This window comes from Electrona antarctica (assembly GCF_951216825.1).
Source record: "Electrona antarctica genome assembly, chromosome: 16".
NCBI classification, from domain to species: Eukaryota; Metazoa; Chordata; class Actinopteri; order Myctophiformes; family Myctophidae; genus Electrona; species Electrona antarctica.
In genome coordinates this window covers 5570611-5596750 of record NC_136797.1, presented here as the reverse complement: position 1 = coordinate 5596750, position 26140 = coordinate 5570611, and the positions used below count along the sequence as shown (strand labels likewise).

The 26140-nt window shown below is 46.2% G+C and overlaps 1 protein-coding gene across 1 annotated transcript in view; it reads left to right on the top strand.

Moving 5' to 3' along the window:
- LOC306939821 (fibroblast growth factor receptor 1-A-like) overlaps positions 1–26140 on the top strand; it is a 73900-nt gene that overhangs the window by 43961 nt on the left and 3799 nt on the right. The window contains exons 4-14 of the mRNA XM_079524549.1: positions 2212–2384; positions 3861–3984; positions 4168–4358; positions 11060–11204; positions 14903–15093; positions 16656–16804; positions 19844–19965; positions 20819–20929; positions 22258–22448; positions 23101–23223; positions 24534–24604. Of these exons, the coding sequence (XP_079380675.1) occupies positions 2212–2384; positions 3861–3984; positions 4168–4358; positions 11060–11204; positions 14903–15093; positions 16656–16804; positions 19844–19965; positions 20819–20929; positions 22258–22448; positions 23101–23223; positions 24534–24604 (1591 nt within the window). The remainder of the gene's footprint in view (positions 1–2211; positions 2385–3860; positions 3985–4167; positions 4359–11059; positions 11205–14902; positions 15094–16655; positions 16805–19843; positions 19966–20818; positions 20930–22257; positions 22449–23100; positions 23224–24533; positions 24605–26140) is intronic.

The following is a 26140-nucleotide window of genomic DNA, read 5'->3' as shown; positions in this document are numbered from 1 at the left end:
CAGCTCCCCAGCCTGTGTCCTCCAGGGTGAGCAGTATGGGTTAGCGCCCCAGCCTGTGTCCTCCAGGGTGAGCAGTATGGGTTAGCACCCCAGCCTGTGTCCTCCAGGGTGAGCAGTATGGGTCAGCGCCCCAGCCTGTGTCCTCCAGGGTGAGCAGTATGGGTCAGCGCCCCAGCCTGTGTCCTCCAGGGTGAGCAGTATGGGTTAGCGCCCCAGCCTGTGTCCTCCGTGAGGAGGTGAGCAGTATGGGTTAGCGCCCCAGCCTGTGTCCTCCAGGGTGAGCAGTATGGGTTAGCGCCCCAGCCTGTGTCCTCCGTGAGGAGGTGAGCAGTATGGGTTAGCGCCCCAGCCTGTGTCCTCCAGGGTGAGCAGTATGGGTCAGCGCCCCAGCCTGTGTCCTCCAGGGTGAGCAGTATGGGTCAGCGCCCCAGCCTGTGTCCTCCAGGGTGAGCAGTATGGGTTAGCGCCCCAGCCTGTGTCCTCCAGGGTGAGCAGTATGGGTCAGCGCCCCAGCCTGTGTCCTCCAGGGTGAGCAGTATGGGTTAGCGCCCCAGCCTGTGTCCTCCAGGGTGAGCAGTATGGGTCAGCGCCCCAGCCTGTGTCCTCCAGGGTGAGCAGTATGGGTTAGCGCCCCAGCCTGTGTCCTCCAGGGTGAGCAGTATGGGTTAGCGCCCCAGCCTGTGTCCTCCGTGAGGAGGTGAGCAGTATGGGTTAGCGCCCCAGCCTGTGTCCTCCGTGAGGAGGTGAGCAGTATGGGTTAGCGCCCCAGCCTGTGTCCTCCAGGGTGAGTAGTATGGGTTAGCGCCCCAGCCTGTGTCCTCCGTGAGGAGGTGAGCAGTATGGGTTAGCGCCCCAGCCTGTGTCCTCCAGGGTGAGCAGTGTGGGTTAGCGCCCCAGCCTGTGTCCTCCAGGGTGAGCAGTATGGGTTAGCGCCCCAGCCTGTGTCCTCCAGGGTGAGCAGTGTGGGTCAGCGCCCCAGCCTGTGTCCTCCGTGAGGAGGTCAGCAGTATGGGTTAGCGCCCCAGCCTGTGTCCTCTGTGAGGAGGAAGCCCAACAAACCCTCGGTGAGGCCTTTAGGAGGGCCATTATAATCCACCACTCCTGAATGGAATGCCTGGTGCTGGGAGTCTGGTGCAACGCACAGGTCCTGGGCCTGGTGAGAGCAGGAGTGGACCTGGTGAGACGTAGGAGGGGCCCGGACAGGAGTCAACCCACAGAGCCTAGTCCTTCCATGCGCCAGAATCTGGTTCTCCCAGTCCCGGCAGAGTAGTTCCGGAGCGACGGATTGTGTGGCCTTGCTCATTCCCTGATGGACTGATCGAGGGTATAGCTACTGGGATCTACAAGCTCATAGCGCGCCACTCGGTGGCGTGCTACGAGCTTGTAGGTCTGCTATTTTTGAAAAATCGAAGAACGTCGGTGGATAGTAAAACATGTTTAATCAAGGCTGTTGTTTTTTTTCAGCGCTGGCTCCTCGGTGGATAGTAAAACATGTTTAATCAAGGCTGGTGTTTTTTTCAACGCTGGCTCCTCGGTGGATAGTAAAACATGTTTAATCAGGGCTGGTGTTTTTTTCAGCGCTGGCTCCTCGGTGCATAGTAAAACATGTTTAATCAAGGCTGGTGTTTTTTTCAACGCTGGCTCCTCGGTGGATAGTAAAACATGTTTAATCAGGGCTGGTGTTTTTTTCAACGCTGGCTCCTCGGTGGATAGTAAAACATGTTTAATCAGGGCTGGTGTTTTTTTCAACGCTGGCTCCTCGGTGGATAGTAAAACATGTTTAATCAGGGCTGGTGTTTTTTTCAGCGCTGGCTCCTCGGTGGATAGTAAAACATGTTTAATCAGGGCTGGTGTTTTTGTCAGCGCTGGCTCCTCGGTGGATAGTAAAACATGTTTAATCAGGGCTGGTGTTTTTTTCAGCGCTGGCTCCTCGGTGGATAGTAAAACATGTTTAATCAGGGCTGGTGTTTTTATCAGCGCTGGCTCCTCGGTGGATAGTAAAACATGTTTAATCAGGGCTGGTGTTTTTTTCAGCGCTGGCTCCTCCTCGGTGGATAGTAAAACATGTTTAATCAGGGCTGGTGTTTTTTTCAGCGCTGGCTCCTCGGTGGATAGTAAAACATGTTTAATCAGGGCTGGTGTTTTTTTCAGCGCTGGCTCCTCCTCGGTGGATAGTAAAACATGTTTAATCAAGGCTGGTGTTTTTTTCAGCGCTGGCTCCTCGGTGGATCACGCCCGAGCGGATGGAGAAGCGTCTCCACGCCGTGCCGACCAGCCGGACGGTGAGGTTCCGCTGCCAGGCCACGGGGAACCCCAGTCCCTCGCTGCACTGGTACAAGAACGGCCAGGAGTTCAGGAAGGACCAGCGCATCGGGGGATTCAAGGTGGAGTTCATTGTTGTTTTTGGCAGCGAATTTTGAATAGTCACATTTTAGTCACCTGGAATGTTTTAGTGTTAGTCTAGTTTTAGTCGACTAAATCTACAGTTGATTTAGTTGACTAAAATGTATTTTGGTGGGCCTTGATGCCATCGTAATGACTGTTTTTACAATTGCTGAACATAGCCGATCTACAAGCTCACAACGCGTCAGCAAGTGTAAAATGACTTATACTGGATCTCTTGTCCACTAGTCCCTTCTGACCTGTGCTGTTGCTGCCCTAAACAGACATACATAGGGACACACAAAGCTACATAATGGAGACGGTGTAAAAAAGAGAGAAAAAAGAGAATGACACCTGGACACCTGGAAATAATAATGCAATAATATGGGAATAATGCATTTTCCCATATAGGCATTTCAAAAACTATCTGTAAGCCTCGGACGAAGCCAACAGCCAAGTTGACAAAATGACAATAAACAAATTGTTTGTGGGCCGAACAAATAATTAGAAAAAAACTTTAAAAAACAGAAAACAGTGTTGTAACCTGCCCTTTTTTCTCACCTTAGCTGTCACCTCTCCCATCTCTCCAACTCTTCAGTAAACAGAAAATAGGGAGAGGGAGGGAGGGGGGGGGGATGAAGGGTGGGAGCGAGGGGGGGGGGGGGGGGGGGGGGGGGGAGAGGGAGGGAGGGAGGGAGGGAGGGAGGGAGGGGTTGATGTAGCTTAGTGGGTGGAGAGGCTGTCTGGTTACCAGTTCCACCCAGTCTGTGTCAACCAGTTCCACCCAGTCTGTGTCAACGTGCCCCTGAGCAACACATTAACCCCTAACTGCTCCCTGGGTGCTGTAGTAATAATAATTATAGCACCCACTGCTCCTAATATTTGGATGGTAAATGTGTTAAGATAAATGAGCATTAATCCAGAGTTTTAAAAAATATATTTTTTTAACTTGATTTAGCTTCGGTCGCTAGCCACCGCTATAGCATCCATGTTAGAAACAGCCAAAATCTGAAATCCTCCGCTCACATGCGCGTGCACGCGGCCTTTAGTTACTTTATGGCTCATAAGGGGTATAATGTACCATGTTCGGCGCTAACAATGCCTCTAATGGTCAGGAGGAGTACTTTACATTATAGAACACACTGCCTCTAATGGTCAGGAGGAGTACTTTACATTATAGAACACACTGCCTCTAATGGTCAGGATGAGTACTTTACATTATAGAACACACTGCCCCGGCCTGGGCTATGGCTCAGTGGTCCAGGCACCTTGGCTGGTAATCCAGTGTGCCGCGGGTTCGACTCCCGATCCCGACGGCCTTTACTGCATGTCTCCCCCCCCCCATCTCTCTCCCCATTTCCTGTCAGCCTACTGACTGTCCCTCCATACAAACATAAAATAAAGGCGAAAGCCACAAAAAAAAGAAAAAAAGAACACACTGCCCCTAATAGTTCCTGTTGTGTTGACGTGTCTCACAGATCAGAGAGCACATGTGGACTCTCATCATGGAGTCGGTGGTTCCGTCCGACAAAGGCAACTACACCTGCGTGGTGCAGAACCCATACGGCAGCCTCAAGCACACATACCTGCTGGATGTCGTCGGTGAGTATCCACAACGTTTTGTGCGGATTGAGGGGGTACATTTATCCAAATGTCACGCAAATCGGTACACATGCTCTCCATAGTCATGTGATCAAGACAACAACAACAAGCTGAAATATAAACATACAAGGTTTACTGCCCGATAGTAGTGACACATTTCGTGGCTTTTTGTCCCCCATGCAGAGCGCTCTCCACACAGGCCCATCCTCCAGGCCGGCCTGCCAGCCAACCAGACCGCGGCGCTGGGCAGCGATGTGCAGTTTGTGTGCCGCGTGTTCAGCGACCCCCAGCCTCACGTCCAGTGGCTGAAACACATCCGGGTCAACGGCAGCAGGGAGGGGCCGGACGGAGTCCCCTATGTGCGAGTTCTAAAGGTATTATATAAACACATCCGGGTCAACGGCAGCAGGGAGGGGCCGGACGGAGTCCCCTATGTGCGAGTTCTAAAGGTATTATATAAACACATCCGGGTCAACGGCAGCAGGGAGGGGCCGGACGGAGTCCCCTATGTGCGAGTTCTAAAGGTATTATATAAACACATCCGGGTCAACGGCAGCAGGGAGGGGCCGGACGGAGTCCCCTATGTGCGAGTTCTAAAGGTATTATATAAACACATCCGGGTCAACGGCAGCAGGGAGGGGCCGGACGGAGTCCCCTATGTGCGAGTTCTAAAGGTATTATATAAACACATCCGGGTCAACGGCAGCAGGGAGGGGCCGGACGGAGTCCCCTATGTGCGAGTTCTAAAGGTATTATATAAACACATCCGGGTCAACGGCAGCAGGGAGGGGCCGGACGGAGTCCCCTATGTGCGAGTTCTAAAGGTATTATATAAACACATCCGGGTCAACGGCAGCAGGGAGGGGCCGGACGGAGTCCCCTATGTGCGAGTTCTAAAGGTATTATATACAACGTGTGCAAATCCACCATTTATTTAGATATTTATGTAAATGGTAAATGGTAAATGGTGCATTTATATAGCGCCTTTATCCAAGGCGCTTTACAGAGATTGTGCATTACATTCACCCATTCACACACACATTCATACACCGATGGCAGCGGAAACCATGCAAGGCACCAACTATAGCACATCGGGAGCAATTAGGGGTTCAGTGTCTTGCTCAAGGACACTTTGACAGTAACTCTGGGGGAGCCCGGGTTCGAACTGGCAACCTTACGGTTACCATCCAGGCACTCTACCCTGTGCCGTATATATGTATAGTTTATATGTATAGTTGTTATTATAGATATTCCACTGTTACGTTCTTAGTTCTTGTTAAGTTTTTATCCAGTGCAACTTGCAATGAGCATGGCAATGACGTACATTAGAATGCAGAGAGACAGTTTAGTGCCTCAATAAACTACCGCAGGGGTGCCCACACATTTATGACGTGAGATCTGAAATGAAATTAAATGAAATGAAATGAAATGAAATCTATATTTACCCAGGGTATCTGGGCTAAGCTCAAGAACTTGTTTCCAGCCAGGCCCTGCTCATAGAACACATTTCATCGTAGTGGTTGATGCCTTGTTCAAGGGCATTTCAGCGGTGGTAATTTTAACGTGTCGGACGGCTGGTTCGAACTGGGAACCTTCCGGTATCTAGACCGCGCCGCTATCCGTTCGGCCACCGCTGCCACATCTACTTTCAAAATGACCAGCTCAACAAGATCTACCCACTGAAAAAACAAGTGTACCATTGCTGAAAATAGTTTAAATATATAATGTACCTGGAGGGGCTTTGGAACAGGCAGTTTCTGCTGTCAAAATATGTCCCCCCCCCGTATTTAACGTAAACGCCCAATGCATTCTCAATGGCAATAGCACAAACTTTGGCATGCTACTAGTCCTACATACTTACACCTAGAAACCCCATCAAACCTATGTAGGTTCATCTCACGGTGGACATGTTTGCCTGAAAAGAAATCTTTGAAATGTTTCATAGTTTTAGAAATATAGTGCTTTCAAATTTGAGAAATTCACAATGGGGCTCAATGGCAGATATTGGCACGTCAAAAAAGCACTTTCACCTAGAAACTCCATTCACACTTTTTATAATTCAACTTACTGTGGAGACACATGCTGGAACGTTTTACTTTGAAATGATTTGTAGTTTCTTATTTCTTATGAGTTATTTAACGTAAACGCCCAATGCATTCTCAATGGCAATAGCACAAACTTTGGCATGCTACTAGTCCTACTGTATATATATATACTGATCAAAACCACGGAGAGCTCCCTAGATTAGGAGATACGAGGGATTCTTTCTGCAGCGGTAAACAGGGAAGTGAACGAATGTGCAAAGAGCAAGGACTATGGTGGCCTTGGAGGCCAACTAAAAAAAAAAGAAAAAGAAAATTCTGAATATTTTTCTCTCGTTTGATATCAATGAAAATGCGCTAGGACGTGTGTACATGTCCTAGCTACCCGTCGGTTGGATTAGTTATGCCGTTCCCACACGTCGTACGGCCTAACTGGGTTAAGAAGCAGAGTTAAACTATTAATCTGGTGTCCGTGAGGTCAGATGTAGAGTTGCTGGCCGGCTCCATATAAGCAGATCTAGGTGATGATCCAGTCCTCTCCATGTATGGCTATCCAGGGTGTGATGAGGTCAGTGTCGTGATCTTTACGACACTGACCAGAGATTTACGTGAATCTCTGGTGGTGGCGCTGCTGCTTGACGGTGCTCGACCGTGGTAAGGTTTTTCTCCCGTGTGGAGACGTATGTGTTTCTTTAGATTACTTGAGTCATTAAAACTCTTCTCACACTGTTTACAGTGGTATGGTTTTTCTCCAGTGTGGAGACGCAGGTGTGCCTGTAGGTGATGCGACTGAATGAAACTCTTGTTGCAATGTTTACAGTGGTATGGTTTTTCTCCAGTGTGGAGACGCAGGTGTTTCTTTAGAGTACCTGAGTCGGCGAAACTCTTCTTACACTGTTTACAGTGGTATGGTTTTTCTCCAGTGTGGACACGCAGGTGAGTCTTAAGATTCCATAACTGATTGAAACTCTTGTCACACTGTTTACAGTGGTATGGTTTGTCTCCAGTATGGATACGCTGGTGAGACTTCAGGTTATCCAACACGGCAAAACTCTTGTCACACTGTTTACAGTGGTATGGTTTTTCTCCAGTGTGGAGACGCAGGTGAGTCTTAAGACCACCTGACTGGCTGAAACTCTTCTCACACTGTTTACACTGGTATGGTTTTTCTCCGGTATGAATACGCAGGTGTTTCTTTAGCGTATGTAACAGACCGAAACTCTTCTCACATTGTTGACAGTGGTATGGTTTTTCTCCAGTGTGGAGAAGACGCAGGTGAATCTTAAGATTACCTAACTGGCTGAAACTCTTGCTACACTGTTGACAGTGGTATGGTTTTTCTCCAGTGTGGAGACGCAGGTGAGTCTTAAGACTACCTAACTGATTGAAACTCTTGTTGCACTGTTTACAGCTGTATGGTCTTTCTCCAGTGTGGAGACGCAGGTGAGTCTTAAGAATACCTGACTGGCTGAAACTCTTGTCACACTGTTGACAGTGGTATGGTTTTTCTCCAGTGTGGATACGCTGGTGTGACAAGAGGTTAACTAAAACGGCAAAACTCTTGTCACACTGTTTACAGTGGTATGGTTTTTCTCCGGTATGAATACGCAGGTGTTTCTTTAGCATATGTAACATACCGAAACTCTTCTCACATTGTTCACAGTGGTGTGGTTTTTCTCCAGTGTGGAGACGCAGGTGAGTGTTAAGATTACCTAACTGGCTGAAACTGTTGTCACACTGTTGACAGTGGTATGGTTTTTCTCCAGTATGAACACGCTGGTGTGACACCAGTTCACCCAAACTTTTGAAACTCACATCACACTGTTTGCAGGTGTATATTTTCTTTCCTGTGGGACTCGGCCGATGTGTTTTTACGTCTCCCGCCCGAGTTACATCCTTGGTAGACTGTTGATGACTGCCATACGTTGGTCCGTCCGTGTTTCCATGTTTCTGGCTGGCTACGGGGCTGTTGTTGATTGGCTGACAGGCTGTCGAGGGCATCTGTTCGTTCCTCGGCGTTTGGCGGTGGAGGTCGTCGTGGCTCCTCCTCTTCACGTGTCGACGGAGGAAGGTGGAGGCACCGGCAGATGGACACTCGGAGCACGAGACCCGAGTCTGGACGTATTGGGACTCACTCCTTCCTTCCATCATCAAATATATGATGCTCTCTACAGTAAATGGACTGTGATGGGGATGAGAGTTTTGGGTTCCTCTCCTCCCTCTTCTCTGTTCCTGTCTCTATATTTGTCTCTCTTAGGTAAAAATCCCTTAGTGCAAAAGTCTATACGTCACAGTGAGATGAAGCGAAAGTCTAACAACAATCCATGTAGTATTTTATAACAGGGGAGGGCTGCTTCTTTTATACTGTTAGGTTATCCTGTCAGCGTGATGTCGTCATTTCCATGTATGGATATACAGTTGATGTCAGTATAGGTTTCAGCTCCATATATGGAGATCCAGGTGATAATACGTGATGTCAGACGTAGATGTGTAGTCAGTGCTATTATGGAGATTCAGCCGATGATGTCAGTGTTGGTCACCCTCCATCCATATACAGTCGTGATGATAGTCAGCTCCATATATGGAGATCCATGTGTTTACTTAATTGGTTCATTTGCAAGTGTTACTCACTAGTAAGGTGATGATCCAGTCTTCTTCATGTATGACCTTTCCATGGTTTGATATGAGGTCAGTGTCGCGATCTTTACGACACTGACCAGAGAGATTCACGTGAATCTCTGGCGGTGGCGCTGCTGCTTGACGGTGCTTGACCGTGGTAAGGTTTTTCTCCAGTGTGGCGACGCAGGTGTTTCTTTAGAGTACTTGAGTCGGCGAAACTCTTGTCGTTTACAGTGGTATGGTTTTTCTCCAGTGTGTCGCGCGATGCTGATGTTTCTTAAGATTACATAACTGATTGAAACTCTTGTTGCACTGTTCACAGTGGTATGGTTTTTCTCCAGTGTGGATACGCTGGTGAGTCTTAAGATTCCATAATTGGCTGAAACTCTTCTCACACTGTTTGCAGAGGTATGGTTTTTCTCCAGTGTGGATACGCTGGTGAGACTTCAGGTTATCCAACACGGCAAAACTCTTCTCACACTGTTTACAGTGGTATGGTTTTTCTCCAGTGTGGAGACGCAGGTGAGTCTTAAGACTACCTAACCAACTGAAACTCTTGTCACACTGTTCACAGTGGTAAGGTGTTTCTCCAGTGTGGAGACGCAGGTGTGCCTGTAGATGATCCGACTGATTGAAACTCTTGTTGCACTGTTTACAGAGGTATGGTCTTTCTCCAGTGTGGAGACGTAGGTGTTTCTTTAGATGACTTGAGTCATTAAAACTCTTCTCACACTGTTTACAGTGGTATGGTCTTTCTCCAGTGTGGAGACGCTGGTGAGTCTTCAGGTGATCTAAAACGGCAAAACTCTTGTCACACTGTTTACATTGGTAAGGTTTTTCTCCAGTGTGGAGACGTTCTTAAGATTACATAACTGGCTGAAACTCTTGTCACACTGTTTACACTGGTATGGTTTTTCTCCAGTGTGGACACGCAGGTGAGTCTTAAGACTACCTAACCGGCTGAAACTCTTGTCACACTGTTGACAGTGGTTTAGTCTTTCTCCTGTATGAATACGCTGGTGTGACACCAGGTGATTGCTCATAGTGAAACTCACGTCACACTGTTTGCAGGTGTATATTTTCTTTCCTGTGGGACTCGGCCGATGTGTCTTTACGTCTCCCGCCCGAGTTACATCCTTGGTAGACCGAGTTACATCCTTGGTAGACCGAGTTACATCCTTGGTAGACCGAGTTACATCCTTGGTAGACCGAGTGACATCCTTGGTAGACCGAGTTACATCCTTGGTAGACCGAGTTACATCCTTGGTAGACCGAGTTACATCCTTGGTAGACCGAGTGACATCCTTGGTAGACCGAGTGACATCCTTGGTAGACCGAGTGACATCCTTGGTAGACCGAGTTACATCCTTGGTAGACCGAGTTACATCCTTGGTAGACCGAGTTACATCCTTGGTAGACTGAGTTACATCCTTGGTAGACTGTCGATGACTGCCATACGTTGGTCCGTCCGTGTCTCCATGTTTCTGGCTGGCTACGGGGCTGTCGTTGATTGGCTGACAGGCTGTCGAGGGCATCTGTTCGTTCCTCGGCGTTTGGCGGTGGAGGTCGTCGTGGCTCCTCCTCTTCACGTGTCGACGGAGGAAGGTGGAGGCACCGGCAGATGGACACTCGGAGCACGAGACCCGAGTCTGGACGTATTGGGACTCACTCCTTCCTTCCATCATCAAATATATGATGCTCTCTACAGTAAATGGACTGTGATGGGGATGAGAGTTTTGGGTTCCTCTCCTCGCTCTTCTCTGTTCCTGTCTCTATCTTTGTCTCTCTTTTAGGTAATAAAATCACACCCGTGTGAACTGAGTGGTGTAAGGTCTGTCTGACGTAATGAAATCATGTCTGACGTAATTAAATCACACCCGGGTGTGATTTCATTACCTGGCTTTGTTTGTGCAGAAAAAATGAGCATGGTTGCTATGTTCACCCTGTTCACCCGGGTGTGATTTCATTACGTCATTACAACAGGGTGAACATAGCAACCATGCTCATTTTTTCTGCACAAAAAAGCCAGTTGTAGGAGTGGTTTACACCACTCAAAAAATACCTTATAGTACAAAAGTCTATATGTCACAGTGCGATGAAGTGAAAGTCTAACAACAATCCATGTGAGTGGGTTGGTTGGAGTATTTTATAACAGGGGAGGGCTGCTTCTTTTATACTGTTCAGGTTTATCCTGTCGGAGTGATGTCGTCATTTCCATGTATGGATATCCAGTTGATGATGTCTGTATAGGTTTCAGCTCCATATATGGAGATCCAGGTGATGTATGGACTATGTGATGTCAGCCCATATTTGTTCGGCATGAGGTAACGCGTATGGGTATCGAAGTTTTATTGCGGACATTTTGTGTGTTGTGTGTGTGCGTGCGCGTGTGTGTGTGCGTGCCGCTCTCTCAGACTGCTGGAGTGAACTCAACAGACAAGGAGATGGAGGTTCTGACTCTGAAGAACATCAGCGTGGACGATGCAGGAGAGTACACCTGCCTGGCTGGGAACTCCATCGGGGTGTCCCACCACTCTGCCTGGCTCCTCGTGGTCAAAGGTAGGCGTGTCCCATCACTCTGCCTGGCTCCTCGTGGTCAAAGGTACTGAGTGCCGCGCTATGAGCTTGTAGATCTGCTATTTTTCAAAAAACGTGAAAATGTGACGCAAATCTTTGAATATATGTTCTTTCAGAGCGAATGTTTTTACACAAATCTTTGCGTCTGGGAGGTCACTGGAACAACATATACATATAATTTTTGGGGTCCTTGACATGAAAAACTTTGAGAACCACTGATATAGAAACATAGGGTTTTTCAGAAAACTGTCAGGATTTAGAAGACATTTGTAGAATCGTCCTCAGGTCTAAATTGGTCAAGTAAAAGTAACAACGGTGCAATGTAGAAGTACATGTAAAGGTCCAGAATTCCAGAATTAAAACATTGAGTAAAAAAAAATACAAAGGTATTGGTATCAAAATGTACTTAAAGTACCAAAAGTAGAAATGAAGTGCTCATTATGCAGAATGTCCCATTTCACAAGTTTTCAAATGTCACGGTGAGCTTGTAGATCGGCCATTTTCAAATGTCACGGTGAGCTTGTAGATCGGCCATTTCAAATGTCACGGTGAGCTTGTAGATCGGCCATTTCAAATGTCACGGTGAGCTTGTAGATCGGCCATTTTCAAATGTCACGGTGAGCTTGTAGATCGGCCATTTCAAATGTCACGGTGAGCTTGTAGATCGGCCATTTCAAATGTCACGGTGAGCTTGTAGATCGGCCATTTTCAAATGTCACGGTGAGCTTGTAGATCGGCCATTTTCAAATGTCACGGTGAGCTTGTAGATCGGCCATTTTCAAATGTCACGGTGAGCTTGTAGATCGGCCATTTTCAAATGTCACGGTGAGCTTGTAGATCGGCCATTTTCAAATGACCAAAATGTAATGGGGTAGGTAGGGTGTAGCTGTAGCCTATGTTAAAATTACCACCGCTGAAGTGCCCTTGAGCAAGGCATTGAACCACGAGCAGGGCCTGGCTGTAAACAAGTATCTGATGCTTAGTCCAGTTACCCTGGGTAAATATATAGTAACTTTATGTTTGTTTGTAATAATAATTATTTTCATATAACTGTAGTGGAGTAAACGTGTAAAAAAGCCATTTCAGAGCCACACTAATCTAGCTCTCACTCCTAGACTGAGATCAGATTCTAAAAATGTCTTCTACATCCTGACAGTTTTCTGAAAAAGCTATGTTTCTATGTCAGTCGTTCTTCGATTTTTCAAAAATAGCAGACCTACAAGCTCGTAGCGCGCCACTCGGTGGCACGCTATGAGCTTGTAGGTCTGCTATTTTTCAATAGCTAAAGCATGACATAATGCTAACACCAAAAGGGGTTCCCGCCCAAAATGGGTTAAAAATAATCAAAAAAGATAATTCAGGATGGAAAAAGTCAAGAGTACAGTTTGACCGAGCTCATCGTTAAGCTCATTAAACTGCCCTCACCAAATGGAACCAAAATGGACCCGTAAGGGTCCACGGGTCCATGCATTTGGTTGCATTCGTACACTCTTAGGCCTGACTCACACCTTCGCACAGATAGATAGATGTATAGCTGATGCATGATACTTATTGACTGATGCAAGCTCCCAATGCATTTCCAATGGGAGTCACATGGTTTGACACAACATTTGTGTTGTATGAGGGGGTGGGGGGCAGTCGAAACACAGCCGAAAGCCATACAACACAAATGTTGTGTCAAACCATGTGACTTCAATTGGAAATGCATTGGGGCAAGATGTAAACGAACCCTTTCATACATCTAGCATGCATCAATGTTGTATGCTTGTTGCGAAGGTGTGAGTCAGGCCTTACAGAGCCATAAGGGTCCATGTGGTTCCAAACTGATTCAGGTGATACAGTATCTCCTCAGTACTAAAAGTACGGTACGAAAGAAAGAGAAAAACATTCCGCTCTTCAGATAAGACGTTTCAACTCCCAAACCAAACTCTCCCATCACCCTAATGAGGGTCATTAACGTCAACCCTAATGAGGGTCATTAACGTCAACCCTAATGAGGGTCATTAACGTCAACCCTAATGAGGGTCATTAACGTCAACCCTAATGAGGGTCATTAACGTCAACCCTAATGAGGGTCATTAACGTCAACCCTAATGAGGGTCATTAACGTCAACCCTAATGAGGGTCATTAACGTCAACCCTAATGAGGGTCATTAACGTCAACCCTAATGAGGGTCATTAACGTCAACCCTAATGAGGGTCATTAACGTCAACCCTAATGAGGGTCATTAACGTCAACCCTAATGAGGGTCATTAACGTCAACCCTAATGAGGGTCATTAACGTCAACCCTAATGAGGGTCATTAACGTCAACCCTAATGAGGGTCATTAACGTCAACCCTAATGAGGGTCATTAACGTCAACCCTAATGAGGGTCATTAACGTCAACCCTAATGAGGGTCATTAACGTCAACCCTAATGAGGGTCATTAACGTCAACCCTAATGAGGGTCATTAACGTCAACCCTAATGAGGGTCATTAACGTCAACCCTAATGAGGGTCATTAACGTCAACCCTAATGAGGGTCATTAACGTCAACCCTAATGAGGGTCATTAACGTCAACCCTAATGAGGGTCATTAACGTCAACCCTAATGAGGGTCATTAACGTCAACCCTAATGAGGGTCATTAACGTCAACCCTAATGAGGGTCATTAACGTCAACCCTAATGAGGGTCATTAACGTCAACCCTAATGAGGGTCATTAACGTCAACCCTAATGAGGGTCATTAACGTCAACCCTAATGAGGGTCATTAACGTCAACCCTAATGAGGGCGTCATGACCTGTAAGCAGTGGTGGGAAAAGTACTCCATTGTTTTACTTAAGTAAAAGTACCAATACTGCAATTTAGAACTACTTCGTTCCAAGTAAAAGTACGGAATTGAAAATGTACTTGAGTAAAAGTACACAAGTATCGGCATCAAAATGTACTTAAAGTACTAAAAGTAAAAGTATTCATATTGCAGAAAGTTCAAAATGTGTAGAAAATCTATTGAAAATATCTGATCTACAAGCTCTCAATGTTTCAAGTCAAGGACCCCCACATTGCCTTGTGTTTGCCCGTGGGCCGCCATCTGAGGGGTTTGTGCCAGGCAGGGACCGCCCAGAAAAAGAAGATTTATGTCACATTTTTCCAAACACTTTAAACATTTTGTGAAATATTTCAAGAATAGACTACAATAGACTACAAACTCGCAGCATGTTTTGAAAATGTTTTGAAGATTTTTGTTTTGTACGTGAGGATGGTCCTTCTACATGTGGGCTTTTACCCATTCAGGACGGGAACCCCTTTTGGTGTTTTAAGCATTATGTTATACTGTTAAAAATAGCAGATCTACAAGCTCATATCACGGCACCAGGTGCCGCGCTACGAGCTTGTAGTACTTTTTATTTTTTTAATCGTGAAAATGTGGTGCAAATCTTTGAATATATTATTCTTTCAGAGCGAACGCTTTTAACTCAAATCTTTGCCTCTGGAGGGGTCCCTGGAACAACATATTTTCAAATGTGGGTCGGTGGCCGATTACATTTTTTTGGGGGTCCTTGACATGAAATATTGAACACCACTGATATAGAAACATAAGGTTTTTTTCAGAAAACTCTCAGGATTTAGAAGAATTTCAATTTCGACGTCAGGCCTAAATGGGCTTTAATCTGTCTCTTGTTCCCACGTCTACAGACTTCCCACCGTCGCCGGTTCCTTCTCAGACCTTCCTGGACATCTTCATCTACTGCTTCGCCTTCTTCATGGTCGTCGTCCTGGCCGCCCTGGCCATCATCTGCCGTCTCTACTGTGCCCCGAAGAAGAGCGACTTCAGCAGCCAGCTGGCCGTCCAGAAACTGGCCAAGAGCATACCTCTAAGAAGACAGGTCAGAACCAATAGCTTACCTCTAAGAAGACAGGTCAGAACCAATAGCATACCTCTATAAAGACAGGTCAGAACCAATAGCATACCTCTAAGAAGACAGGTCAGAACCTAAACCATACCTCTAAGAAGACAGGTCAGAACCAATAGCATACCTCTATGAAGACCGGTCAGAACCAATAGCATACCTCTATGAAGACAGGTCAGAACCAATAGCATACCTCTATGAAGACCGGTCAGAACCAATAGCATACCTCTATGAAGACAGGTCAGAACCAATAGCATACCTCTATGAAGACAGGTCAGAACCAATAGCATACCTCTATGAAGACAGGTCAGAACCAATAGCATACCTCTATGAAGACAGGTCAGAACCAATAGCATACCTCTAAGAAGACAGTTCAGAACCAATAGCATACCTCTATGAAGACAGGTCAGAACCAATAGCATACCTCTATGAAGACAGGTCAGAACCAATACCATACCTCTATGAAGACAGGTCAGAACCAATACCATACCTCTAAGAAGACAGGTCAGAACCAATACCATACCTCTAAGAAGACAGGTCAGAACCAATACCATACCACTATGAAGACAGGTCAGAACCAATACCATACCTCTAAGAAGACAGGTCAGAACCTAAACCATACCTCTAAGAAGACAGGTCAGAACCAATAGCATACCTCTAAGAAGACAGGTCAGAACCAATAGCATACCTCTAAGAAGACAGGTCAGAACCAATAGCATACCTCTAAGAAGACAGGTCAGAACCAATAGTATACCTCTAAGGCCCCACACACACGTACAGAACTGTGTTCTGTCTGTGTTTGATGGCTGGCTCAATGCTTCTCCAATGGAAGTCACACGGTTCGACCAAACATTTGTGTTTGATGGCTGTGTTCTGCCCATCAAACAAAAATGTTTGACACACACACGCACGCTGTTTGTCTAAATGGAGACATACAGTAGACAACGTATCCACGTTTTTCCCCGCCAAGGTACTGGGGCTCCTTGTGTGTGTGCTTTGCTTCCTTCAGGCTGTGTTGCCATGTCTGCTTATTATAAGCAACCTTCGACTTGTTTTTTCTGTAAAGTCACTTGCAAATAAATTATTGGTAGTTGCTGGTTGATCAGTGTTGTGATGTTTTTTTTGGGCTTGATTCTAAAGTGTATAGTAGTTGCTTATTTGGGCTTGCTTCCACATTTCTTCACATCAAGGAACCCCAGATTAATAGGATATGTAATTGTCCACAGACATCCATCTGAACATATTTTGTGCCTTTTTTTTAATGTTTTAAAAATATTTCAAATATTTCGATTTATTCTCAATGTGTTTTTAAATAACGGATGTACAACCTCACAATGTGTCGCTGTGAGCTTGTAGATCAGCTATTTTCATTTGTGCTTGTTTTCATAGACCTGGCCACTTGTTTCTCTTGCAAAACTGGCAACACAGCAAGAGAAAGAGGAACTTATGCACACACAAACGCAATGCACTATGGGCTGTAAGAAAAAGGTGAATACAATACATACCAAAATCCACCCTCTTCTTCTGTCTCTCTCTAGGTGTCCATCGACTCGTCCACCCTCCAATCAGACGCCAGCCTCCTCATGCACTCGTCTCGGTTCTCCAGTGGGACCATCAAGGTGCTCCTGCCGGGGGTCTCCGAGTACGAGCTGCCCCAGGACCCTCTGTGGGAGCTGTCACGAGACAGGTAGGACCCTCTGTGGGAGCTGTCACGAGACAGGTAGGACCCTCTGTGGGAGCTGTCACGAGACAGGTACTGTTACCCTCTGTGGGAGCTGTCACGAGACAGGTAGGACCCTCTGTGGGAGCTGTCACGAGACAGGTAGGACCCTCTGTGGGAGCTGTCACGAGACAGGTAGGACCCTCTGTGGGAGCTGTCACGAGACAGGTAAGACCCTCTGTGGGAGCTGTCACGAGACAGGTACTGTTACCCTCTGTGGGAGCTGTCACGAGACAGGTAGGACCCTCTGTGGGAGCTGTCACGAGACAGGTTGGACCCTCTGTGGGAGCTGTCACGAGACAGGTAGGACCCTCTGTGGGAGCTGTCACGAGACAGGTAGGACCCTCTGTGGGAGCTGTCACGAGACAGGTAGGACCCTCTGTGGGAGCTGTCACGAGACAGGTAGGACCCTCTGTGGGAGCTGTCACGAGACAGGTAGGACCCTCTGTGGGAGCTGTCACGAGACAGGTAGGACCCTCTGTGGGAGCTGTCACGAGACAGGTACTGTTACCCTCTGTGGGAGCTGTCACGAGACAGGTAGGACCCTCTGTGGGAGCTGTCACGAGACAGGTAGGACCCTCTGTGGAGCTGTCACGAGACAGGTACTGTTACCCTCTGTGGGAGCTGTCACGAGACAGGTAGGACCCTCTGTGGGAGCTGTCACGAGACAGGTAGGACCCTCTGTGGGAGCTGTCACGAGACAGGTAGGACCCTCTGTGGGAGCTGTCACGAGACAGGTACTGTTACCCTCTGTGGGAGCTGTCACGAGACAGGTAGGACCCTCTGTGGAGCTGTCACGAGACAGGTACTGTTACCCTCTGTGGGAGCTGTCACGAGACAGGTAGGACCCTCTGTGGGAGCTGTCACGAGACAGGTAGGACCCTCTGTGGGAGCTGTCACGAGACAGGTAGGACCCTCTGTGGGAGCTGTCACGAGACAGGTAGGACCCTCTGTGGGAGCTGTCACGAGACAGGTAGGACCCTCTGTGGGAGCTGTCACGAGACAGGTACTGTTACCCTCTGTGGGAGCTGTCACGAGACAGGTAGGACCCTCTGTGGGAGCTGTCACGAGACAGGTAGGACCCTCTGTGGGAGCTGTCACGAGACAGGTACTGTTACCCTCTGTGGGAGCTGTCACGAGACAGGTACTGTTACCCTCTGTGGGAGCTGTCACGAGACAGGTACTGTTACCCTCTGTGGGAGCTGTCACGAGACAGGTACTGTTACCCTCTGTGGGAGCTGTCACGAGACAGGTAGGACCCTCTGTGGGAGCTGTCACGAGACAGGTAGGACCCTCTGTGGGAGCTGTCACGAGACAGGTAGGACCCTCTGTGGGAGCTGTCACGAGACAGGTAGGACCCTCTGTGGGAGCCGTCACGAGACAGGTAGGACCCTCTGTGGGAGCTGTCACGAGACAGGTAGGACCCTCTGTGGGAGCTGTCACGAGACAGGTAGGACCCTCTGTGGGAGCTGTCACGAGACAGGTACTGTAGCTGTCTCCTTCATCAGGGGTTCTCAACGTTTTTGGCTCGGGACCCCCGTACTGTAAATGCTTTGGCCATGTCTCGTGACCCCAGCCTTTCCCCACCCCCAATACAAATTGACCGCTACAATAACCTTAATAATAGATAAATTACATCATAAATAAATACTGAAACCAGATATAATCATTAAGGAAAGTTTATGCATGCACTATGTGTACTATGTATTGTAAACTCTACATTTTTTTGTTGTTTTTTTAATCTGGGGACCCCCGAGGGGTCGCGACCCACGGGTTTAGAACCCCTGTCCTAAATCACGTCATTATTTTACCGTGTACAACTCCCAGAGTAACGGGTCCATTTGGTTACATTTAAACTCTAGGTACAAATGAATGAATAAAAAGTCTATCTATGATCTACATCTACACATCTATAATGACGTGACATCAAAACAAAGAGACACGATTTTATGCATACACCAGTACTGTACAATTTACAATTTAGGCAGACACTCTTAATCCAGAGCGATTTACAGTAAGCAAGAACAAAAACATGGTAATTTATCAAATACATAAAAAATAGTCATCGTGAATCATACGTAAACTAAAACCTAACAGTGGAACATCTATACAAGCACTTTTGAATACTTTGCATTGGTTAATTTTTTAACACACAAACATAAATACAAAAATACAAAATACAAAAATCCTGAAAAATGGAGTTAACTTGTTTCTGCCAGACAGTGACAAATTATGCTCCATTAGCAGTACATTGGCAAACAAATTGGGCTTTTAAATAATAAAGGGGGCACCCGGATTTGAACCGGGGACCTCTTGATCTGCAGTCAAATGCTCTACCACTGAGCTATACCCCCTTGTTGTTACTAGTCGGTCCGAAAACTCATCTTTGTCCCTTTGTTCATGGCTAGGTCAACAGTAGATCCGCCTTCTTTTGTTTGCATATCAGTGCGTGTGTGTGTGACTGTGTGTTTGTGTGTGTGCACATGCGTGTGCGTGTCTGTGTCTGCTTTGTCTAACAAGTATGTCAACTGTATTGCATTCCATATACCCTGAAGAAGGCAGTTGTACTGCCAAAACGTTGGTTTTTACTCTGCATCCTATAATAAATAATCTTAGTCTCAAATGAGACTTGGCTCTTTAACTGTATTGCGTGTAACAATGTTCTGCCAGGCCTGGGCCGTGGCTCAGCGGTCCAGGCACCTTGGCTGGTAATCCAGTCTGGCAGTGTGCCGCGGGTTCGACTCCCGATCCCGACGGCCTTTACTGCATGTCTTCCCCCCATCTCTCTCCCCATTTCCTGTCAGCCTACTGTCTGTCCCTCCATAAAATATATAAAATAAAGGTGAAAGCCACAAAAAGAAACATTAAAAAAAAACTGCCAACAATAGGCACTGTCTGTTTTCCTGTTGTCCGACTGCATTGGGACTTTGTGAGTGTTTATAAATGTCCTTTGCACACGGCACGTTCCTGTATGCTTGTGTTTACGTGGACTGTGTTTTCTCTCAGGCTGACCTTGGGGAAAGCTCTTGGTGAGGGTTGTTTCGGTCAGGTGGTCCTGGCGGAGGCCGTTGGGATCGACAAGGATAAGCCCACGCGTCTCTCCAAGGTGGCTGTCAAGATGCTCAAAGGTGACAGACCACTCTTGACATTTTGGAAGTATAGGCCCCCCCTGCCTTAACCCATTTAGGCCTGCCATCGAAATAAAAAAAAACGTTCGCTCTGAAAGAATATATATTCAAAGATTTGTGCCGCATTTTCACGATTTTTCAAAAATAGCAGACCTACAAGCTCATAGCGCGCCACTCGGTGGCGCGCTACGAGCTTGTAGATCTGCTATTTTTCAATAGCTAAAGTATAACAATGCTTAGTTAAAACACCAAAAGGGGTTCCCGTCCAGCTGACAGAACATTATTTAATTTGTTTATTTATTTCTGTTTATAACTATTGTTGAATTGTAGCCATGTGTTTTAAGTTTGAATGTGCATTGGAGATATTTGGGGTTGTGTATGAAATTGTGATAGTTATATCAGTTAATAAGTGTTTGCATTGTTGTCAAAAGGAGTTTATAAGTTTACACTTCATCCTGCTCCTTGTCCAACATTTTGTTGTCGCTATGCTTGTTTTTTTTATGGTTTTGTATTTTCATTGATTCATTGATTAGTTCATTCATTCATTCATTCATTCATTCATTCATTCGATGTGACAAAATATAGAAGAAGGTTGTATTTACTATATACGTGCTAAAGAAATACAAGCACATGCTACCATGAATCGCGAGCGCTAAGCTTGAAACACTTTCTATGCAAATCTGGCACTTAGATTGTTTTTCTCTGTTCTTTCAGGATTATATATATATTTGAACAGGTCACATCATGACAGGATTATATATTTGAACAGGTCACATCATGACAGGATTATATATTTGAACAGGTCACATCATAACAGGAATCTAACGTCGTGTCCTTGTTGTTGTTGCTGCAGCGGACGCCACGGAGAAGGACCTGTCTGACCTGATCTCTGAGATGGAGATGATGAAGATGATCGGAAGACACAAGAACATCATCAACCTGCTGGGAGCCTGCACGCAAGACGGTGAGCAGGTCACAGTTCACATGGAGTCGAAAGATCCTCAAAAAATCACAAAGAAAGTGTAGTGGGTGGGGTGACAGGTGGACAGACGAACTGTACAAACGTCACAAACGTAACATGCCGACCTGTGTGGCGTAGCGTTGCTCCGATCTGCACCAAACTTGCCACAAACACTGTTCAGGGGTCTGCCAGCAGAATAGCCACACCAGGGGCCCCATGTGGCCCCCAGGTTGGGATTATCGGTGACATTGTGTAATGTTGTGTTGGTATCTATCAGGGTCTCTGTACGTAGTGGTGGAGTACAGTGTGTATAATGTGTTGTGTTGGTATCTATCAGGGTCTCTGTACGTAGTGGTGGAGTACAGTGTGTATAATGTGTTGGTATCTATCAGGGCCTCTGTACGTAGTGGTGGAGTACAGTGTGTATAATGTGTTGTGTTGGTATCTATCAGGGTCTCTGTACGTAGTGGTGGAGTACAGTGTGTATAATGTGTTGTGTTGGTATCTATCAGGGCCTCTGTACGTAGTGGTGGAGTACAGTGTGTATATAATGTGTTGTGTTGGTATCTATCAGGGCCTCTGTACGTAGTGGTGGAGTACAGTGTGTATAATGTGTTGTGTTGGTATCTATCAGGGTCTCTGTACGTAGTGGTGGAGTACAGTGTGTATAATGTGTTGTGTTGGTATCTATCAGGGTCTCTGTACGTAGTGGTGGAGTACAGTGTGTATATAATGTGTTGTGTTGGTATCTATCAGGGCCTCTGTACGTAGTGGTGGAGTACAGTGTGTATAATGTGTTGGTATCTAACAGGGTCTCTGTACGTAGTGGTGGAGTACAGTGTGTATAATGTGTTGGTATCTAACAGGGTCTCTGTACGTAGTGGTGGAGTACAGTGTGTATAATGTGTTGGTATCTAACAGGGTCTCTGTACGTAGTGGTGGAGTACAGTGTGTATAATGTGTTGGTATCTAACAGGGTCTCTGTACGTAGTGGTGGAGTACAGTGTGTATAATGTGTTGGTATCTAACAGGGTCTCTGTACGTAGTGGTGGAGTACAGTGTGTATAATGTGTTGTGTTGGTATCTATCAGGGTCTCTGTACGTAGTGGTGGAGTACAGTGTGTATATAATGTGTTGTGTTGGTATCTATCAGGGCCTCTGTACGTAGTGGTGGAGTACAGTGTGTATATAATGTGTTGTGTTGGTATCTAACAGGGCCTCTGTACGTGGTAGTGGAGTGACGGTGTGTATAATGTGTTGGTCTATAACAGGGCCTCTGTACGTGGTGGTGGAGTACAGTGTGTATAATGTGTTGTGTTGGTCTTTAACAGGGCCTCTGTACGTGGTGGTGGAGTACGCCTCGCAGGGCAACCTCCGGGAGTTCCTGCACGCCCGCCGTCCGCTGGGCCTGGACTACTGGAGCGGAACCACGCAGGCCCCCCTGGGCCCCGTGGAGCTCAGGGAGCTGGTGTCGGCCGCCTACCAGGTGGCCAGAGGAATGGACTACCTGGCCTCCAAGAAGGTCAGTATATGGGCTTTAGAACCCCACCAGGTGGTCATCATAGCTTATAGTTTTCATTTAGTTTTCATTTAGTTTCCGTCAGTGAAAAAAAAGGTAGTCGACGAACATTTTTTTCATCTTAGTTTTAAAGTCGACGAAAACAACATTGGTGTTGTTAACGTGTTACTCAGATTCAGATTCCTTTATTTGCCATTGTGTAAAACACATAGGAATTAGTTTTGACATTTGCGTGTGTGCATTCCTTATTCCTTTTCTCACATATAACCGATAAATACGAACAACACAAATACAACACCGTGCAAGAAGTATAAATATAAAGTGCAGAGTTATTCAAGCAGCCATTAATTGCAAATATAATAGGTACAAGCATTCCTTTGTCCCTCTGTCAATCACACTCCTTAACAGAGTCCTTGAAGACAGGGTAGGGGTCGAAGGTTATGAGGTGATGTTCTTCCTCTTTTGCACTAGGTATGGTGGTGTGTGGTATTTTAATGTTGTACGGGTCACTGTGTGCCTTTGTTGTCTTGTATTGTATTGTATTGTATTGTATCTGTATGCTGCAGGGCGGGTCCTTGGGGTCCAAGACACATTTCTCCCTTGGGAGACAAAATAAAGAATCCTTGAACCTTGAATTCTGCTTGGTGGTGTCCAGTGTATCCACAGAGACCTAGCCGCCAGGAACGTGCTGGTCACCGAGGACGCCGTCATGAAGATAGCCGACTTCGGTCTGGCCAGAGACATCCATCACTTTGATTACTACAAGAAGACCACCAATGTAAGCAAGCATGATTGATTGATTGATTGATTGATTGATTGAAATATTTATTAACAGTTTGCAGAATTACAGTACATTTCGAGCACAAACTCAATACAAAGGCTGTTAACTGTGAGTGGACGACCCAATTAAGCATTACACTTGTTTACAACAGGGTCCACCATGTTCAATTCATCAAAACATTTAGAGACGTACATGGATGACGATGTTACTGCGATACAGTACATAATAAGTCGATGATTAATTTTCTCTGTTTTAACCCATTTTGGACGGGAACCCCGTCCAAAATGGACCCCGTGTTGGTGTTTTAAGCATTGTTATACTTTAGCCATTGAAAAATAGCAGATCTACAAGCTCGTAGCGCGGCACCGAGTGCCGCGCTACGAGCTTGTAGGTCAGCTATTTTCTTTTAAATCGTGAAAATGTGGCGCAAATCTTTGAATATATATTCTGTCAGAGTGAACAATTTTAACTCAAATCTTTGCTTCTGGAAGGTCCCTGGAACAACATATGTTCAGATGGGGGTCGGTGGCCAAAAACCCTGAAAAATGGAGTTAGCTAGTTTCTGTCAGACAGTGACAAATTATGCTCCATTAGCGGTACATTGGCAAACAAATTAGGCTTTTAAATAATAGAGGGGGCACCCGGATTTGAACCGGGGACCTCTTGATCTGCAGTCAAATGCTCTACCACTGAGCTATACCCCCTTGTTACTAGTCGGTCTGAAAACTCATCTTTGTTCCTTTGTTCATGGCTAGGTCAACAGTAGATCCGCCTTCTTTTGTTTGCGTGTGCGTGTGCGTGTGCGTGTGTGTGTGTGTGTGTGTGTGTGTGTGTGTGTGTGTGTGTGTGTGTGTGTGTGTGTGTGTGTGTGTGTGTGTGTGTGTGTGTGTGTGTGTGTGTGTGTGTGTGTGTGTGTGTGTGTGCGCGCGCGCGCTGTGTCTAACAAGCATGTCAACTGTATTGCATGTACAGTAACGATGTTCTGCCAATAAGGCACTGTCTGTTTTCCTGTTTGTTTTCAACCTACCTTCATATACTGTTATTGGTCCTCATGATAAAATGCCATGTGGGCAAGTGTGTAGCAATTTTGGTTGACCCACTTTAGTACCCTTGCTGCTATACTGTAGGCCAATGGTTCTCAAAGACCCAAAGCAGTGTCCCTCCCGACGTTTGGGAAACAGTGCATGTATATAGAATGGTGGGCTGGTGACTTTTATTGTGAAGGATAGAAGGATTGGTGGGGTGGTGACTTTTATTGTGAAGGACAGAAGGATTGGTGGGGTTGACTTGTATTGCTCTTTCTCCAGGGTCGTTTACCAGTGAAGTGGATGGCACCTGAAGCTTTATTTGACCGCATCTACACACACCAAAGTGACGTGTAAGTCCTTCTACAAATCCATATTTGACTATACTTAGTTATAGTGTTGTAGTCGAGACCACCTAAAGCGAGACCAAGACAAGACCAAGACCTAGAGGGGTCGAGACCAAAGACGAGACCGAGACCGCCGCGACCCTAGGGGGCCGAGACCAAGACAAGACCAAGACCTAGAGGGGTCGAGACCAAAGACGAGACCGAGACCGCCGCGACCCTAGGGGGCCGAGACCAAGACAAGACCAAGACCTAGAGGGGTCGAGACCAAAGACGAGACCGAGACCGCCGCGACCCTAGGGGGCCGAGACCAAGACATAGAGGGGTCGAGAACGAGACGAGACCGAGACCGCCGCAAGGCAAGACCGAGTTAAGACCAAGACCTTGTTTTGTTTTCTTCTTATTTGATAGGCACAGAAAACAATCTTGATCTGAAACACTGCAAATAGATTTTACAAAATTAGGTATAGGCCTACTACAGCATGATTCATTCAAATATTTATTTTAAATATCAATGAATGAATAACAATGAGGCATGCACATCAGAGCCGCCTGGGAGAAAAATGTTTGTGTTAATTAATCAATATCCAAAACTATACCAAACCTATACCAAACCTAAGGCCAAACCTTATTAGAAAAAACTAGAAAAAGTGCCCTTCTGGGCACAGGTCTCCACCAGGAGGATAGGACTGTGTGAGATGTTTGGCAAAATGTTTAGGAGTAATATAAACATGTTTGTTTGTTTTTTGCAAACAGCCTTAGGCTGAGCTCAGACCTTTACTGCGCTTGTTGGATGAATGTTGTGTAGTGTCATGGCCGCCCCAATGCATTTCCAATGGAGGTCACATGGTTTGACACAACATTGTGTTGTGTGAGGGGGAGGGGGGCAGTCGAAACACAGCTGAAAGCCATACAACAGACCATGTGACCTCCATTGGAAATGCATTGGGGCGGCCATGACACGACCGTGTGAGTGAGGCCTTACACTTAAGTAACTAGTAACCAAAGTTTTCAAGTAATTGTAGTGGAGTAAAAGTACAATATTTACCTCTGAGATGTAGTGGAGTAGAAGTAACAGTATTGGAAAATGGAAACACTCAAGTAAAGTACAAATATCGCAAAATTGTACTTAATAAGTACAGTACAGTATACTCAAGTAAATGTTACTTTCCACCACTGGGAACCAAATGCATCCTTACAGGTTGTGAGTGGCACAAATGCAACGTGAAGAAATTTAAGGGAACTTGGAAAGACAAGTTCATTTCAGATTTTTTTTTCCTAGGCGAGAAAATTAAAGAAGGAACTGAAACCTCAGCCAATTAGCTGACCATGCATATACGGCCCCAGGAAGAGTAGACTTTACTGCGGCCGTGAGGGCTAAATGGGGAACCACAATAAACCGTAAACGCATGAAACTGGATCACAAGCATGGATGGCATCAATATTTTACTGTATGTTTTGTCGCATCGACAACTGTGACAGACACACCACACAATGACTGGCAGTGAAGTGGCAAGAAAGACAGAACTGAAAGTCATATGACTG